Here is an 18052-nt window from a genome sequence, read left to right as displayed (position 1 = left end):
TTTTTTTTTCGTGTTCCTTCTTTATTCTTTAAAAAGGGGGTTTGCGATCAAGACTCGAAAGTTGTTAAACTTTAAATCCATCTCAGATTTTCTCTGCTTAAGCCAAAACATTGGCTTGAACGGGGAAAATGTTTGGAGGTTCCACAAGATTACCCGATACGTATCGATTTCACCGTCAACAGGCTAATAGACTAACACTTTCCGAGAGAGAAGTGGACTTTCAATTATTATTAAAATAACAAAGAAACTTTTAATTGTTTAACATTGAGATTATTTAGACTAAACCAGACTTGGATTCAGAGGGGAAAAAGAGCTGCTTATAATCAAAATTATTCGCCTAACAAATCAATTTTATGCCCAAAGATACACATAACGAATCAATTGTTATAGAAATTTCAGAAAAGAAACTTTCAAATAGAAAACCCATATAAAAAGGAACCACATAGACATTCGGGTATTTAATATCGAGAACTAGTAACTATTAAACAGGAAAAGTTTCTCGAATAAAATGATTATTTTAGGAATAATATTTCCGATATATTTAACCATTGTAGCGGTAAGTTTTCTATATAAAGAAATATTCAATTAAAATAAACTAATTGAATATAAATTTCTTTTACAGTCCTATAATCAAAATGCCGCTATTATAGATGGCAAAAGAGCCGAACTGGGACAATTTCCCTGGCATGTTCTTTTAAGAATAAACGAATTTGAAGATGAAATACAAGTATGTGGTGGTTCTATTATTTCCGAAAAATTCGTTTTAACAGCTGCCCATTGTTTTTATGGACCCTTTTATGTTGAACTGGTATTTGGTACCATAGAACTCGACAGTAATGATACGACAATGGTCTCTAGAGAAGTGTTTATACATCCAGAATTCGAAAAGAATACTTTTAGAAATGATATTGCAGTGATTGAACTACCAGAGGAATTGGAATTTACAGATAATATCCAACCTATACAATTGGTAACATCAGCTCAGGCCTCAAATGATTTTATTGGTACTGATGTCATTATAACGGGTTATGGTCGGACACTAGGATATGTTACTAAAATTTCCGATTGGTTGCTATGGGCTTCATTGGAAATTGTCAATAATAGTGTATGTGATAGGGCGTACAATACACCAATGAGAGATACAGAAATGTGTGCGATTGGTTTAAGTGGTAGTGATATGTCACCCTGCAAGGGAGATTCAGGTGGTGCTTTAGTTATGAAAACCGATAATAATACAATGGTACAAATTGGTATATTTTCATTTTTAAAGGGTAACTGTTCGGAATATCCTACGGGACATACTAGAGTTACAAAGTTTTTAGATTTTATTCATAATGTAACGGAGTTAATTTTTTAAAACTAAAACTGATGTTATAACCAACGATGAAATCGAATCAATTTAAAAATGAAATTAATATGAAAAAAAGTTTTATAACCATCGATGAAATCGAATCAGTTAGGAAAAACAAACTTTTAAAAATTGCAATTACATAAAAAAAGGAATATATAGTTTAGTTTTATTATTGGACTTATGCAGAATATATCACATAGAAATGAAATTTGTATTCCCCTCAAAGTTAGAATTGCTATCGTGAACCTGTTGTGAACAATTCATTCACAATAGTTGATTTTATATGCAATAGCTGTTCAATGTTTACAAAACTCCATCAACAAATTTCACAATAGGCAATAGTGGTGATAATGTGAAAAGTCTTATTATAGCATTTGGAACCATACAGCTTGACAAAAATTCCCTAATTATGTACTGTCCAAAGTACAATATACATTCGTCCTACAACGATGATTACTTCACCGATGATATTGGTGTAATTGAACAATCAATGTCCTCAAATTTTAACCCACAACATGCAAGCTATAGATTTAGTAGTTCGTAGGATCGTTTTAAGGGCTGGACTGATATCAAATAAAGTTTTTTGAAATTAATGATAAAGTTGTAAATGTTAGTTGCTTGGCACTTTGGGTTAGGGATGTCCAAATAGTTAAATACGCGTTTAAAGTTCTTCATTCCACAACGAATCAGTTGATTCGTTTTCTACATTAGTATTTAATTCGAATGTTATGCCTTTAAAAGGTCTAACGAATTGATTGATAAAACAATTTTTAGGAAATTAAATAAAAATCTAATATAAAGAAACTTGTTCTAACATTATTTATTATTAGTAATTGGAATAACATGGCGGTTAATGTACTTAAACTAGCCATTTTAGGGATCATATGCTGGCAGTTATATATGACCACGGCAGCGGTGAGTTTTAAAAGAATGAAAAAGATAAAAGAAAGAATAAAATAATAATAATCAATTATAACACTAATTTGCAGACCATTGAACAGAATGCACCTATTGTCGGTGGTTCACGTGCCATATTAGGACAATTTCCCCATCATGTACTTTTGCGTAGAGACTCACAAGATCAATTGTTATGTGGTGGTTCTATAATTTCCGATACATGGGTCTTAACAGCAGCACATTGTGTTTATAACAGGACGTTTGTTCATATGGAATTTGGCACTATAGATCTCTATGTTGATGGTGTTGTTATGAATTCTTCAACATTTTTTATACATCCCAAATACAAACCCTCCATTGTAATGGATGATGTTGCTTTGATTAAACTACCGACGCCCCTAAAGTTTAACAAAAATATAAATGTCATACCATTGGTACCTTCAAAAGATGCCAAAAATGATTTTGTGGGTAAATTTGGCTCGGTAACTGGTTTCGGTTGGCCTACCGATCGAGCAAAAAGATATTCAGAAAGATTATTATGGGGCACGGTGCAAGTTATCAGTAATAAGGAATGTGCTAAGAAATTAAAAGAACGTGCTATAGAGGCTTCAAGTATGTGTGCGGTACCTTATATGGGTACGAATATGTCACCCTGTAGAGGTGATTCTGGTGGTGCTTTAATTTGGAAAAACGATGAAAAAAGATTTGTACAAATTGGCATTATATCGTCGACAAAGAAAAATCATTGTTCAGAATATCCTGTAGCTTATGCAAGAATTACATCATTTTTGAATTATATACGCAATATAACGGGTTTAAGGTTTAATTAATTTCATATAATTGAACTTAATTAAAGAAGATTTCATTTTATTTCTTTAACGAACAAACTTCCGGGTCTATAGGTATCTTTTGAACAGTTTATTATTCTAAGAAAACTTATTAAAAAATCGGTCCATAAATAACGGAGTTATAAGCAATATAAGACAATATATAAAAAATAGCTCGAAAAAAATGAGGCCAAGATTGAATTTAGCCGGTTTCGGATACCCTATCTTCAGAGATTGTGTTAGAAATCGTTAGAAAACAAAGGTACGGGTCAAGGTGTAGACTATATATAACATGGGTAAGGCAAAACTTCCAAACCACTTCTTTTTAAATAGTTTTTAACAGTTATTGCAACATGTGGTCGAGTATTAATTGTTCCATGTATCCCTTGGAAACTGCTCACGAATTGATGAGGAATTGAAAATACTAATGGAAGGACCTTTTTGATTAATTTTTGTTCGATATTTGGTATCCGATCACCAATTCTAAACCCCACAAAGTATCAGTAATACACTGAAACTGATAGAAGAACTGAGAAAGAGAGAAGGACTGAAACGCAATAAACCCAAAAAAATGGCCTTGCAAATCAATTTTATGCCTCAAAAAGGTCTAACAAATTGATTGATGAAACAATTTTTAGGAAATTAAATGAAACGTTTTATTCCTAACATTATCTATCATCATAAATACGTAATTGTTAAAACATGGCGGCTAATTTACTAAAACTAGTCCTTTTAGGAATCTTATGCCGGCAATTACATATGACCAAGGCAGTGGTAAGTTTTAATAAAAAGAAATAAAACATAAACTAATTTTTTCACTACTTTGCAGTCCAATGTACAAAATGCACCTATTGTCGGTGGTTCAATTGCCAAATTAGGTCAATTTCCCCATCATGTACTTTTGCGTAGAGATCCCAGAGATCTCTTGTTATGTGGTGGTTCTATAATTTCCGAGATATGGGTTTTAACAGCAGCTCATTGTGTTTATAACATAAATTTTCTTCATATGGAATTTGGCACCACAAATCTTTATGTCGATGGTGTTATTATGAATTCTTCAAAATTTTATATACATCCCAACTATCAACATGATCTTTTAATGAATGATGTTGCTTTGATTAAGCTACCAGCGCCCTTAAAATTTAACAAAAACATAAATCCAATTCAATTGATACCTTCAAAACATGCCAACAATGAATTTTTGGGTGAACTTGGTTTTGTTACAGGTTTTGGTTGGTTTACCGATCGAGCTAAAAAAGTTACGGAATATTTATTATGGGGCACGGTGCAAGTTATCTCTAATAGGGCATGTGCTTACAAATTAAATGAATTTTTTATAGAGGCTTCAAGTATGTGTGCGGTTCCTTATAGTGATTCGAATATGTCACCCTGTAAGGGTGATTCAGGTGGTGCTTTAGTTTGGACAAATGAACAAGAAAAATTTATACAAATCGGTATTATATCGTCGGCAAAGAGAAATCATTGTTCAGAATATCCTGTTACTTATGCGAGAATTACATCGTTTATGGGTTATATTCGAAATGTAACGGGTTTAAAGTTTGTTTAATTTCATGTAACTGATCTTTAATAAAAAAATATTTAATTGAAGATACTTTGTAAAATACAATCAAAAATGTTTTAGTTATTTATCGAACAAACAAAACCCCGAGGGGTCTTTAGGAATCAGTTAAGCTTTACAAATTAATAACAAATTCCCCAAGTTCAATTATATTTTGCAACATTCGCAAGATCTATTAACTGGCAAAATTAAGTCCATTATAGAATTTAAAGTTAAATTTGTTACCCGACCAGCAAATAAATTTGATCTAAAAATTACTATAACGAATTGATTGATTGAAAATTGTATAATAAAAAATAGCTCATATATCATATCAAATATCATTTGGCCAATAACAATAGATAGTTTAAAATGAAAACTTATTACATTAAACGGATTATTTTAGGAATTTTATGCTGGCTATATGTTGGGCATTATCTCACTACAGCCTCTGTAAGTTTGGGGTGAAAAAATAAAACGATATATTTTAAGTTCTTAAATATTACTTTTTACAGACCAATTTCCAGAGTGCTTCTATTGTTGATGGTACACAAGCTGCTTTGGGTCAATTTCCCTGGCATGTGCTTTTGAGACGAGATGCCCAAGATGAATTATTAGGTGCCGGTTCTATTATTGCCAATAAATGGGTTTTGACCGCAGCTCATTGTGTTTATGGCCGCGATTTTGTTCATATGGAATTTGGCACTATAAATCTCTATTTTGATGGTCTTATTATGAATTCTACTAAATTTTATATATATCCCCAATATAATCACCAATATCTTACCGATGATATTGCTTTGATTGAACTACCAGAAGAATTGACATTTGATAAAAATATAAATGCCATTGAATTGGTATCTTCAGTACATGTTTCAAATGATTTTGTAAACGAAATTGGTATTATAACTGGTTTTGGTTGGAAAACAAATCAAGGTAATAACTATTCGGAATGGTTATTATGGGGCAATGTAGAAGTTATCAGTAATGAAGATTGTGCCAGAGAATTTGATGAAAATATTATAGAGAATACAGCTATGTGTACGATTGGTTATGCTGGTAGCGATATAACTCCCTGTAAAGGTGATTCTGGCGGGGCTTTAGTTTGGGAGAATCAATATGGAAAACTTGTACAAATTGGCGTAGCATCATTTGCTAAGGTTAACAGATGTTCCGAATTTCCGGCAGCTTATGCGAGAGTAACTTCGTTTTTAGTTTATATACAAAATATAACGGGTTTACATTTGGTTTAATTTAATTATTGAAAATTCTTGAGGAAGTCTTGAGAACTTTTGAAAACTGAATTTTGAGATAATATTGTGATTGTGTTGATGTAAACTCACTAAATTAAGATATTAGAGAACATCTACTGATTTATTGGATTTTCACAACTATTTTAGGGGGGAAATGTAGTTCATATTCTTGAAATGAACCTCAATACCTATAGGAATCCGTTACAGTTTCAAAAGAACTTTATCATTAGAATACGGCTTGCATCTACATCATTCCTGAAGGCTTACGAATATGCCAAACAAATTGTTTCATAAAATTAAAACATTCACTCCTACCGCCAACTATCTTTTTACGTAAAATATGTTCCCTTTTCAGTTTTTTCGTTCACTAACTTTTTTGTCGTGAAAAAAAAAATCCCCTGTTGTGAAATTTATTAATAGAATTTTGTTAACATTCAAAAGCTGTTCATACAAAATTAACTATTATGAATGAATTAGTCACAACAAGTCACAATAGCAATATGCCCTTCGAGGGAAATTAATATTTTAAGGGAACAAAATGTTCATTTCTTTTTGTAATAGGGATGATTGTAAGAAAACTCATTTGTTATTTCAAAAAAAACAATCGGTCCATAAATACCGAAGTTAGAACCAAATTATGACAATATATCGACATCGGTCCAAAAGATTGAGTCCAAGAATGAATCAAGCCAATTTCCTATACCCTTCTCTGAAGAACATCACATCTCAGAGACTGTGTTATGAATCGGTCGAAAACAAAGATAGTAGGACGGGTCAGGACTAAAGGGTGGGTGAGACGAAACTTCCAAATAGAAATGATTGTAAGAAAACTCATTTGTTAATTCAAATAAACAATCTGCCCATAAATAACGAATCTAGAACCAAATTAGGACAATATATCGTCATCGCGCCAAAAGAATGAATCAAGCCAATTTACGATACCCTTCCCTGAAGAACATCACATTTTGGAGACTGTGTTATGAATCGATCGAAAACAAAGATAGTTGGACGGGTCAAGGTGTGGACTATAGGGTGGGTGAGACGAAACTTGCAAATAGGAGTGATTGTAAGAAAACGAATCTAAAACCAAATTAGGACAATATATCGACATCGCTCCAAAAGAATGAGGCCAATAATGAATCAAGCCAATTTCGGATACTCTTATCTGAAGAACAGTATATCTCGGAGTGAATGTTATGAATCGATCGAAAACAAAGATAGTTGGACGGGTCAAGGTGTGGACTATATGGTGGGTCAGAAAAAACTTTCAAACCACTTCTTTCAAAATAGGTTTTAACAGTTGTATTTGTTCCATTAGAAATGTCTCAGGAATCAGAATCGAAACTACTTAATAAAAAGATCTTTTTGGTACCCAATCACCAATTCTAAACCTCACAATATATCTTACTTACATTGATACCAATAGAAGAAATGAGAGAAACCACATTTTAAAATAGATACACCCAATATTTTAAATGTTCAAGAAAGACAATAATACATTTCAATTCGTTTTACAATTCTTAAAAAAATGTATAACCAATTGATGGATGATTAAGAATTTCAATGAAAAAAATCATTTAAATATCAAATATAAACAAAAAACCGTAAAGAAAGTCAAGTTTTTTTTACGGGAACTAGTAATTGTTAAAGATGAAATTATTACTCTTTAAAGTTGGCTTTTTATGGAGCTTATATTGGCTATATATAATTCATAATGAAGCTAAAGCTGAGGTAAGTACTGAATGAAAGGTTTTACACATAAAAGTTATAACTGCATTTAAAAACTTCTAGAAACATAGTTCACCCATTATATCCGGTTATCAAGCAGCAATCGGCATGTTTCCTTGGCATGTTATTTTGCGAAGAGATGCAGATGATGAATTATTATGTGGCGGTTCTATAATTTCTAGTAAATGGGTTTTAACAGCTGCCCATTGTATTTATAATATGACTTTCATTCATTTGGAATTTGGCACTATAAATCTATATTTTGATGGACTTGTCATGAACTCGACTAAATTCTATATATATCCTGAATATAATCACAATTCAACTAATGATATTGGTCTAATTGAACTTCCCGAACCATTAGAATTTGGCTTGAATATAAATGCCATTGAATTGATATCGGCTGAAGAGGGTTCTAACGATTTGGTTGGTGATTTATGTACAATTACCGGTTTCGGTTGGAGAGAAAATACTGGTAATAATTCACATTGGTTATTATATGCCGAGGTAGATGTTATCGCTAATAATATTTGTGCTAGCGCTTATGGCTTAGAAAGTATAGAGGATACAGCTATGTGTACGGAAGGTTATGCAGGTACATCACAGACTCCCTGTAAGGGTGACTCTGGTGGTGCTTTAGTTTGGAAAAATGAACAATTTAAACGTGTACAAGTTGGCGTTGCATCATTTATGATGTTAAACCAATGTTCGGAATATCCGGCGGGCTATACGAGAGTTTCTTCATATTTAGATTTTATATACAATATTACGGGTATAGATAAGAAATGATTTTTGTTTAGTTGTTCAGAAAATAGTTCAACAAAATTTAAATTTAAATAAAAACAAGAAAAAAATTGAATAAAAATTGATTTTATTATAATAAATGTATTAGAGAAAATTAAGTTTTTTAAAATGACTTTAAAGGAAAGACCCCGATAGCAATAGGAATCTATTAAGCAGTTTAGAGGACGACAAATTGTAAACAAACAGTTCAAGAAATATATTTAGACATTAACAAAGGAACACGTTTCACTTTACTAACGACTCCTAGTCCATATATATTTTGATATCTATGAAATTTTGATGTTATATATATAATTACAATTATACGCCTTGAAAATCAAATTTAAGCCATAAAAATTGCCCAACGAATTGATTAATAAAAACGAAAAATTAATTTCAATAAAACAATATTACTAAAGGAAAATATCAACACAAAAACTAACTAAAAGTAGCGAGAAACTGTAAACATGGAAACTTTCTACTATATAGTAAGCATTTTATGGATCTTATGCCAGCTACCAGTGACTCCTATGGGAAACACAGCCTCTGTAAGTTTTAAACATAAATATCATTCTTAATTCTTTTAAATGTCAAATTATCAGAGTGTAGCTATTATATCCGGTAGACAAGCTGAACTTGGTCAATTTCCTTGGCATGTTCTTATAAGAAGAGATGATCTTGATACATTATTGTGTGGAGGTTCTATTATTGCCGAAAAATGGGTATTAACAGCGGCTCATTGTCTTAATGATCTAGAATCGGTACGTTTGGAATTTGGAACCATAAATCTTTACGTTGATGGTCTTATTATGCAATCTACACGATTTTATATACATCCTACATTCAATCGCAAATACAAGACAGATGATATTGCTCTAATAGAACTGCCAATGCCGTTAAGTTTTAACAATGAAATAAAACCGATTGATTTGGTATCTTCGTCCCAGGCTTCATATGATTTTGTGGGAGTTGAAGCTATTTTAACTGGTTTTGGCCAGACAGCTAATATTGCTGATGATTTTTCCGAATTCCTGTTATGGGCTTCTGTAGAAGTTATTACAAATACTGCTTGTGCTCAGGCCTACCATAGAGCGAGTATAGCAAAGGAAGAAATGTGTGCGATTGGTTATATGGGTAGTGATATGTCACCATGTGATGGTGATTCTGGTGGTGCTTTAGTCTGGAAGAATGAATTTAACAAATTTGTACAAATCGGTGTGGCTTCTTTTACGGTGGCAAATAGATGTACAGATTTTCCAGCAGGTTATGCTAGAGTTTCATCTTTTTTGGATTTTATTCATAATATAACTGGTTTATATTAGCTTTTATGTGCTAAAGAGAAAGAAGTTATGAATAAATCTTACTAAAGTACAATGTGGGGATATATCGTGTTAAGTGATCAAACTTTTAAAATCGATTTGAATGGAATTTGCATTAAGGTTAGTATCTCGTCAGTAATGACTGTCGAGAGTTTTAATGTGAGCACCTGCCTTGACGGCCTTATCTCACGGTAGTCTTTTTCATTCACTGGGTAGACTTTAGAACGGTCTATCATCGCCCCTTTGTTCTACAATGAATAACTCAGGCTATCTAATCTCTGACCATTAGATGGCCTCTGTTAATTCGGCAACAACACCTATAGACGTAACCGATGGACCGAAGTACGATCCATCAATAAGCCGTAGACATTGTTCTTACTCACAGAAACACACTGTGGTAATTCTGATATCAACAGAGTATACTCTAAACATATCAGGACAAGGAAGGAAAATTCAAAGGTATTCATATGTATATGATACTTTTCAACCCAACACACATCTCATTTATACGACACATTCAAAAGAGAAAAACATACGACACATTCATTAGGTAGACGGGTGGTGTAAAGGCCGCCGAACCTCACATACATCCCGTAGCATATACAATTAATACCAACTCATTTCCAACGCTTAGTCGCACAGTCACTCCTTTATGGGGTATCCGTTTCTTTTCGGCAACAGCACCGAACTTATACCGAAATACTGACTATTATGATGCAGTCTTTTAACCACCACTTACTCTCCCCGCAAATTTGGGTTCAAACCACAGCCACTACGTAGATCCCGAAGGAACCTCAACCAACTGACCAGCCAGGACATAGTCCTGCGGGAAACTGGCCACCCGTAGTACCAGATTGGGCGGTTCTCTGGTTTGACCTCTGGCAATCTATGCGAGGACTAAGCAAAGCAGTAGACTGTAACCAATTTTTCAGTCCCGGTCAGACTGGAGGCATTGGCCACCTCTTTATACCCCGGGATTGCAATAACACCAAGGCGGAGGTCTCGCCAAGGTAACATGCCCCCGGGGAGGAAGTAGGTCACACAGCTTCAGCTCTATCGGTCAAGAACTGCCTAACTTAGGGGAATCAAAGTTGAACATTATGGTCATACAGGGTTTTATACTTTTCAGCTATTGTCGAAAGGCATTTTTTGTGATTTGAAGTGATTTGAACAGGGTATTTTTCAGATGAAAAAGAACTAAACTGATCTAGAGCTATAGAAACTACACCTGCATTAAAACTAGAAAAAATCGACTAAACGTGTGAAAGAAAACCAGAAAAATTATTTGTAACAAACTAAATTGAAAACAATTCATTTCTTAATATCAACCTTTTAGAACTAAATTCGAACTTAAATAGAATTGAACGTAAATTTTTAATAGAATTTAAGTGGAACTATAAAAAAACTAAACTATTGAATTGTAGCACGAATTGATTACTAAATAAAATTATTGCAAAAAATCGATTATAGGTAAATGAAATAAACTGACAAAAAAAAAAACATTATTCAAGTTAGAAATATCGAATAAAATAGACGTATTGTTCATTATGAATACAATTTTGTATAAAGTTAGCATTTTATTCATCTTATACCAGTTATGTGTACTACAAGTATTAGATGTTCAGGCAATGGTAACGGTAAGTCAGGACAACTAGATCCAGGTCTTAAAACTGATTAAATACCAATTTATCAAAAACATTTTTTTAGCCATTAAACAAACGAAATGATAAAATAAATACACAAATACAGGTGAGTATAAAAAATATAAAAAATTTGAAGAGAAATAACTTCTTATTTCCAGAGCGAAGCTTTAATATCTGGCTCACAAGCCGATCTAGGTCAATTTCCTTGGCATGTTATCTTAAGAAGAGATGAAAAGGATACATTATTATGTGGAGGTTCTTTAATATCCAATAAATGGGTTTTGACAGCTAGTCATTGTATATACAACTTAAGTTCTATTTTACTAACATTTGGTACCATTGACCTTAACAATTTTGATAATAATATGACCTCTACGAAACTGTATACCTATCCTGATTTTGATGCTGAAAACATAATAAATGATATATCACTTATTGAATTGCCAACACCATTAACTTTCAACAAATATATAAAACCTATTATGCTGGTGTCATCGACAGAGGCCTCCAATGATTTTGTGGGTGCTGAAGGTATTATAATTGGTTTTGGACAAACAGCGAATATAGCAGAGGATAGTTCTGATGTGTTATTATGGGCTAATGTAGAAATTATTAATAGTACTACATGTGCAAAGGCTTATCAAGAGGATAGTATAGAGGATACCGTAATGTGTGGAATTGGTTATAATAATAATGCCAATATATCTGCCTGTGATGGTGATTCTGGTGGTGCTTTAGTTTGGAAGAATAAATATAATAATTATGTTCAGATTGGCATAATTTCATTTACAGTTAAAGACAAGTGTTCGGAATATCCTACGGGTTATACTAAAATAACTTCGTATTTAAATTATATTAACAATATTACTGGTCTACATTTTTATTAATTTCATTTAAGAAAAGCAATAAAAGAAAAATGTATGATATTAAATATTTCCTTTACAATATAATATAGAACTGAATCAGAACTGTAGCTGGAACTAAAGTAGAACTGAACTAGAATCAAAACCAAACTAGAACTGAGCTAGAAATATATTAGAACTAAACTAGAACTTAACTAAAACTTTACTAGAACTAAACAAGAAATGAACTAGAAATGAACTAGAAATGAACTAGAACTGAACTAGAACTGAACTAGAGCTAAACTAGAACTAAACTAGAACTGAACTAGTACTGAGCTCGAACTGAACTAGAACTGAAATAGAACTGAACTAGAACTGAACTAGAACTGAACTAGAACTGAACTAGAACTGAACTAGAACTGAACTAGAACTGAACTAGAACTGAACTAGAACTAAACTAAAACTAAACTAAAACTGAACTAGAACTGAACTAGAACTGAAGTAGAACTGAAGTAGCACTGAACTAGATCTGAAATAGAACTGAACTAGAACTGAACTAGAACTGAACTAGAACTGAACTAGAACTGAACTGGAACTGAACTGGAACTGAACTAGAACTGAACTAGAACTGAACTAGAACTGAACTAGAACTGAACTAGAACTGAACTAGAACTGAACTAGAACTGAACTAGAACTGAACTAGAACTGAACTAGAACTGAACTAGAACTGAACTAGAACTGAACTAGAACTGAACTAAAACTGAACTAGAACTGAACTAAAACTGAACTAAAACTGAACTAGAACTGAACTAGAACTGAACTAGAACTGAACTAGAACTGAACTGAACTAGAACTGAACTAGAACTGAAATAGTACTGAACTAGAACTGAACTAGAACTGAACTAGAACTGAACTAGAGCTAAACTAGAACTGAACTAGTACTGAACTAGAATTGAACTAGAACTGAACTAGAACTGAACTAGAACTGAACTAGAACTGAACTAGAACTGAACTAGAACTGAACTAGAACTGAACTAGAACTGAACTAGAACTGAACTAGAATTGAACTAGAACTGAACTAGAACTGAACTAGAACTGAACTAGAACTGAACTAGAACTGAATTAGAACTGAACTAGAACTGAACTAAAACTGAACTAGAACTGAACTAGAACTGAACTACAACTGAACTAGAACTGAACTAGAACTGAACTAGAAGTGAACTAGAACTGAACTAAAACTAAACTAAAACTGAACTAGAACTGAACTAGAACTGAAGTAGAACTGAACTAGAACTGAACTAAAACTAAACTAAAACTGAACTAGAACTGAACTAGAACTGAAGTAGAACTGAACTAGAACTGAACTAGAACTAGAACTGAACTAGAACTGAACTAGAACTGAACTTGAACTGAACTAGAACTGAACTACAACTGAATTAGAACTGAACTAGAACTGAACTAGAACTGAACTAGAACTGAAGTAGAACTGAACTAGAACTGAACTAGAAGTGAACTAAAACTAAACTAAAACTGAACTAGACCTTAGTAGAACTGAAGTAGAACTGAACTAGAACTGAACTAGAACTAAACTAGAACTGAATTAGAACTGAACTAGAACTGAACTAGAACTTAACTTGAAATTAACTAAAATTGAACTAGAACTGAACTAGAACTGAACTAGAACTGAACTAGAACTGAACTTAACTAGAAATTAACTAAATTTGAGCTAGAACTGGAATATGTTTAACTAAACTTGAACTGAACAGGATCTGAACTATCTGAGATTCAAACTGAATAGAATAACTAAAATTTCCATAGTAATGTTTTATTATAACTTTTTAAGATTAAAAATTAAAACCATTAAACACTTAAATTATTCTTAATATAATCTTAACAATTTCTTTTATAACTTCCAGGTATGTTGTTCAAGTAATAGCAAGAAAATATAAATCTGTCCAAACAAAACAAAATAAATTCCCACGAATTAAATCATAAAGTTCAATTATTGGTCTTAGAAAGGTTTATTTTTATTATAATTATGATAACAATCTTTTCTCTCCTTAAGTTTAAACGTTTTTGTTTATAGATTAGAGGAAATTTTTCTCTCTATATTATAACGCTATAAATAACGTCATTGTTTAAAACAAACGGAATCAAAGGCCTTTAAATAAAAGTCTGTTTTCAGAAATGCGAGAAATAGAGAGCGCAAGAAAGCTTATCAAAGTGATAAAAGTTTTTGTAAAATTTTGTTTAAAAATATTTTAATACTAAAGCAAAAAAAGTAAATTTCAGTTATCAAAACACTTAAACTGCTTAAGATATCGGGGACCAGAATCAACTTTATAAGTTTAAAACAACACAAAACGAAAGTTGTCAGCAGTCTTTTTAGAACTCTCGAGCAGTTATAACTACTATTTAATATGAAGGCTTGGTTTTTATATCAAGTGGTTTTACTATTGGTACTAAGTACCTTAATTAAAACACATGTGGAGACAAAAGCCATTGTAAGTTTCAACAAAAATATATAACTGAAATTTAACTGACCGATAAATTTTAAATATCTTTTTAGGAAGGACGCATTATATCTGGCACACAAGCTAGGCCCGGTCAATTTCCTTATCATGTGCTATTAAAGAAGGATGATATAGATACCGTACTGTGTGGAGGTTCTATTATTTCTAATCTGTGGGTTTTAACAGCTGCTCATTGTACTAGTGGCTTACCATCCGTTATGCTTGTTTTTGGCACTATTAACCGTTCAGCTAGTGCTTTAAATATGACCTCTAGCCAAATTTTTATACATCCACAATATAATCCAGCAAATTTGAATAATGATGTATCACTTATTCAACTACCAACACCCTTAATCTATACCAGCTATATACAACCCATTAGTTTGGTAACACCAACACAGGCTGCAAATGGTTTTATTGGCGATAATGCCATTATAACTGGTTATGGTTATACAGACGATGAATATTTAGATAATCCCGAAATTTTATTATGGGCTCAAGTAGAAATTGTTGATAATAGTGCTTGTTTGGGCGTGTTTGGTAACAAAACGGTAAACGACACAACTATGTGTGCAAAGGGCTATAATGGCACTAATATGTCAATATGCAGTGGTGATTCTGGTGGTGCCTTAGTTTGGCAGGACCAAAATGGCAATTATGTACAAATTGGCATAAATTCGTTTGTAGCAGAAGATATGTGCACAGAAAACTATCCATCGGGTTATGTTAAGTTATCGTCATATTTGGATTTCATTGCCAGTGTTAGCGGTATAAGTTCTAGTTAAGAGTGTTAATAAATGTTATAATTTATTTGTTTGCAAAGAAAAAGTGGTGAGATTCTTTATTTTTGTGTGAAAATCAAACAGAAATGTGAGGTGAAATTAAAGGAAGACAAATATTTTCAAAGTGAAAGCTGCTAGAACTGAACTGTTGATGAACTAAAACTGAAATAGTGCTGAAATGGAACTGAAATAGAACTGAACTAGAAATGAACTAGAACTGAACAAGAACTGAACAAGAACTGAACAAGAACTGAACAAGAACTGAACAAGAACTAAACTAGAACTAAACTAGAACTAAACTAGAACTAAACTAGAACTAAACTAGAACTGAACTACAACTGAACTAAAATTGAACTAGAACTGAATTAGAACTGAACTAGAACTGAACTAGAAATGAACTAGAACTGAACTAGAACTGAACTAGAACTGAACTAGAACTGAACTAGAACTGAACTAGAACTGAACTAGAACTGAACTAGAACTGAACTAGAACTGAACTAGAACTGAACTAGAACTGAACTAGAACTGAACTAGAACTGAACTAGAACTGAACTAGAACTGAACTAGAACTAAACTAGAACTGAACTAGAACTGAAATAGAATGAAATTAGAAATGAAATAAAACGGAATCAGAACTGAAACTGAGCGGAATTAGAAATGATCCAGAACTGAACTAGTACTGAACTAGAACTGAACTAGTACTGAACTAGAACTGAACTGAAACTTAAATAGAACTGAACTAGAACTGAAATAGAATGAAAATAAAACTGAAATAAAACGGAATCAGAACTGAAAAAGAGCGGAATTAGAAATGAACCAGAACTGAACTAGATATGAACTAGAAATGAACTAGAACTGAAATGAACTAGAACTGAACTAGAACTAGAACTGAACTTGAACTGAACTAGAACTGAACTAGAACTGAACTAGAACTGAACTAGAACTAGAACTGAACTAGAACTGAACTAGAACTGAACTAGAACTGAACTACAACTGAACTAGAACTGAACAAGAACTGAACTAGAACTGAACTAGAACTGAACTGGAACTTAAATAGAACTGAACTAGAACTGCACTAGAACTAAACTAGAACCGAACTAGAACAGAAATAAAACGGAATCAGAACTGAAATAGAGCGGAATTAGAAATGAACCAGAACTGAACTAGATCTGAACTAGAACTTAACTAGAAATGAACTAGAACTGAACTAGAATTGAAATAGAACTGAACTAGAACTGAACTAGAACCTAACTAGAACTGAAATAGAATGAAACTAGAAGTGAAATAAAATGGAATCAGAACTGAAACAGAGCGGAATTAAAAATGAAGCAGAACTGAACTAGAACTGAGCTGGAAATAAACTAGAACTGAACTAGAATTGAACTAGAACTGAAATAGAATTGAACTAGAACTGAACTATAACAGAGCCAGTACAAAAGTCAACCTTCTGGTTAATTACGTTTAACTTTTTGGTTTGTATATTTTTCAAACTGAAACAAATTGAATAGTTATTGCAATTTTTCTAATGAACTAGCAGATTTACATATGTTAATACAAAAACGTATTGATTATTATTTATCAGACAAGTATAAGGAATTAAAATTAATTTCATTTTATTCCTAGAATTTCTATATGTTTTAAAAATGTTTTCTTAAATCTTGATAAGATAACAGTATAAAATATCATTAAATGGCAAAACAAGAAAGTAATCAGATTTTAATTTGCAATTAACAAGAGAAGAAAATGTTATATTTAATAATAAATTAAAAAAAAATAACACAATAAATCGAAAGGGTAAAATACAAATTGGAAATATTTGGAGTATAAAATCATAATAAACATAAAAGTTTATTAGATTCAATAAAAAAAATTAAAAAAAGTCACGAAAATTAAATTTAAAAAATGCAAAAAATTAACAAATCTTTTTATATTTTTATAAAAAATAAAAATTCAAAAGTGTAAATAAATTAAAATATATAAATATTTGCAAGTTTTATTAAAGGAACGAAATGGAATCACGTGAAACATTCTACTTTTTAAAGTGTATATACCTTTTATTGACGAAAATATACACATTTTACTAAAACCTTTAATTAATTCTAATAATTTTCATAAGAAACGAAATGGAATTTTTTGAAACATCAATTAAAAATAAGGAAATTTTAGAAAATCTAAATAATTTTTCTTAGAATATATAAACATAAAACTTGATTTGAGGGAATCTTTAACAATTTTGAAAAATTTTCTTTAAGGAATAATATGGAATTTGAAACATTACATAGATTAGCAGAAAGCAGTTAATTTGAACATAATTTAATAGATATGAATAGAACAAAACAACAATTTTAAGAAATTTTGCAAAATTTAGTTGAAGGAACAAAATGGTATAAAGTGAAACCTTAAATAAAAACAATTCAAAAGAAAAATCAAAACAAGGGAACTAAATGGAATTTATTGAAACAATTATGAAAAATTTTTAGAAATTTTTAAAGAAAATAATAAAAAAAATTAAGAAATAAAATTAAGAATTTAAAAAAAATTATTTAGGGAATGAAA

The 18052-nt window shown here is 31.7% G+C and overlaps 4 protein-coding genes across 4 annotated transcripts in view; 3 read left to right on the top strand and 1 right to left on the bottom strand.

Annotated features, from left to right (window-relative positions):
- The window catches only part of LOC111684933 (DNA-directed RNA polymerase III subunit RPC1), a 66694-nt gene that overhangs the window by 45231 nt on the left and 3411 nt on the right, over window positions 1-18052 (bottom strand). The gene's annotated exons all lie outside the window — the stretch shown is intronic.
- On the top strand, window positions 481-1494 carry LOC111682544 (chymotrypsin-like protease CTRL-1). Its single transcript, XM_023444516.2, has 2 exons — window positions 481-556; window positions 623-1494. The coding sequence occupies exons 1-2, from the start codon at window positions 509-511 to the stop codon at window positions 1355-1357; spliced, it is 783 nt and encodes a 260-aa protein (XP_023300284.2). The 5' UTR covers window positions 481-508; the 3' UTR covers window positions 1358-1494.
- On the top strand, window positions 2203-3108 carry LOC111682533 (brachyurin-like). The gene is made up of 2 exons (XM_023444505.2): window positions 2203-2266; window positions 2341-3108. The coding sequence occupies exons 1-2, from the start codon at window positions 2252-2254 to the stop codon at window positions 3076-3078; spliced, it is 753 nt and encodes a 250-aa protein (XP_023300273.2). The 5' UTR covers window positions 2203-2251; the 3' UTR covers window positions 3079-3108.
- LOC111682526 (brachyurin) lies at window positions 14497-15542 on the top strand. Its single transcript, XM_023444498.2, has 2 exons — window positions 14497-14705; window positions 14771-15542. The coding sequence occupies exons 1-2, from the start codon at window positions 14622-14624 to the stop codon at window positions 15497-15499; spliced, it is 813 nt and encodes a 270-aa protein (XP_023300266.1). The 5' UTR covers window positions 14497-14621; the 3' UTR covers window positions 15500-15542.

This window comes from Lucilia cuprina, chromosome 3, assembly GCF_022045245.1.
Source record: "Lucilia cuprina isolate Lc7/37 chromosome 3, ASM2204524v1, whole genome shotgun sequence".
Classification (NCBI taxonomy): Eukaryota; Metazoa; Arthropoda; class Insecta; order Diptera; family Calliphoridae; genus Lucilia; species Lucilia cuprina.
Note: the sequence above shows the minus strand (reverse complement) of the source record. Positions and strands in the feature narration are given on the sequence as shown.

What these genes read in the sequence shown, in the direction of transcription:
- LOC111682544 (XM_023444516.2), top strand. Translation starts at nt 509, where the DNA reads ATGATTATTTTAGGAATAATATTTCCGATATATTTAACCATTGTAGCG. An exon ending in TATATTTAACCATTGTAGCG is followed by an intron (nt 557 to 622) that starts GTAAGTTTTCTA and finishes TTTCTTTTACAG; the next exon opens with TCCTATAATCAAAATGCCGC.
- LOC111682526 (XM_023444498.2), top strand. Translation starts at nt 14,622, where the DNA reads ATGAAGGCTTGGTTTTTATATCAAGTGGTTTTACTATTGGTACTAAGT. An exon ending in ATGTGGAGACAAAAGCCATT is followed by an intron (nt 14,706 to 14,770) that starts GTAAGTTTCAAC and finishes ATATCTTTTTAG; the next exon opens with GAAGGACGCATTATATCTGG.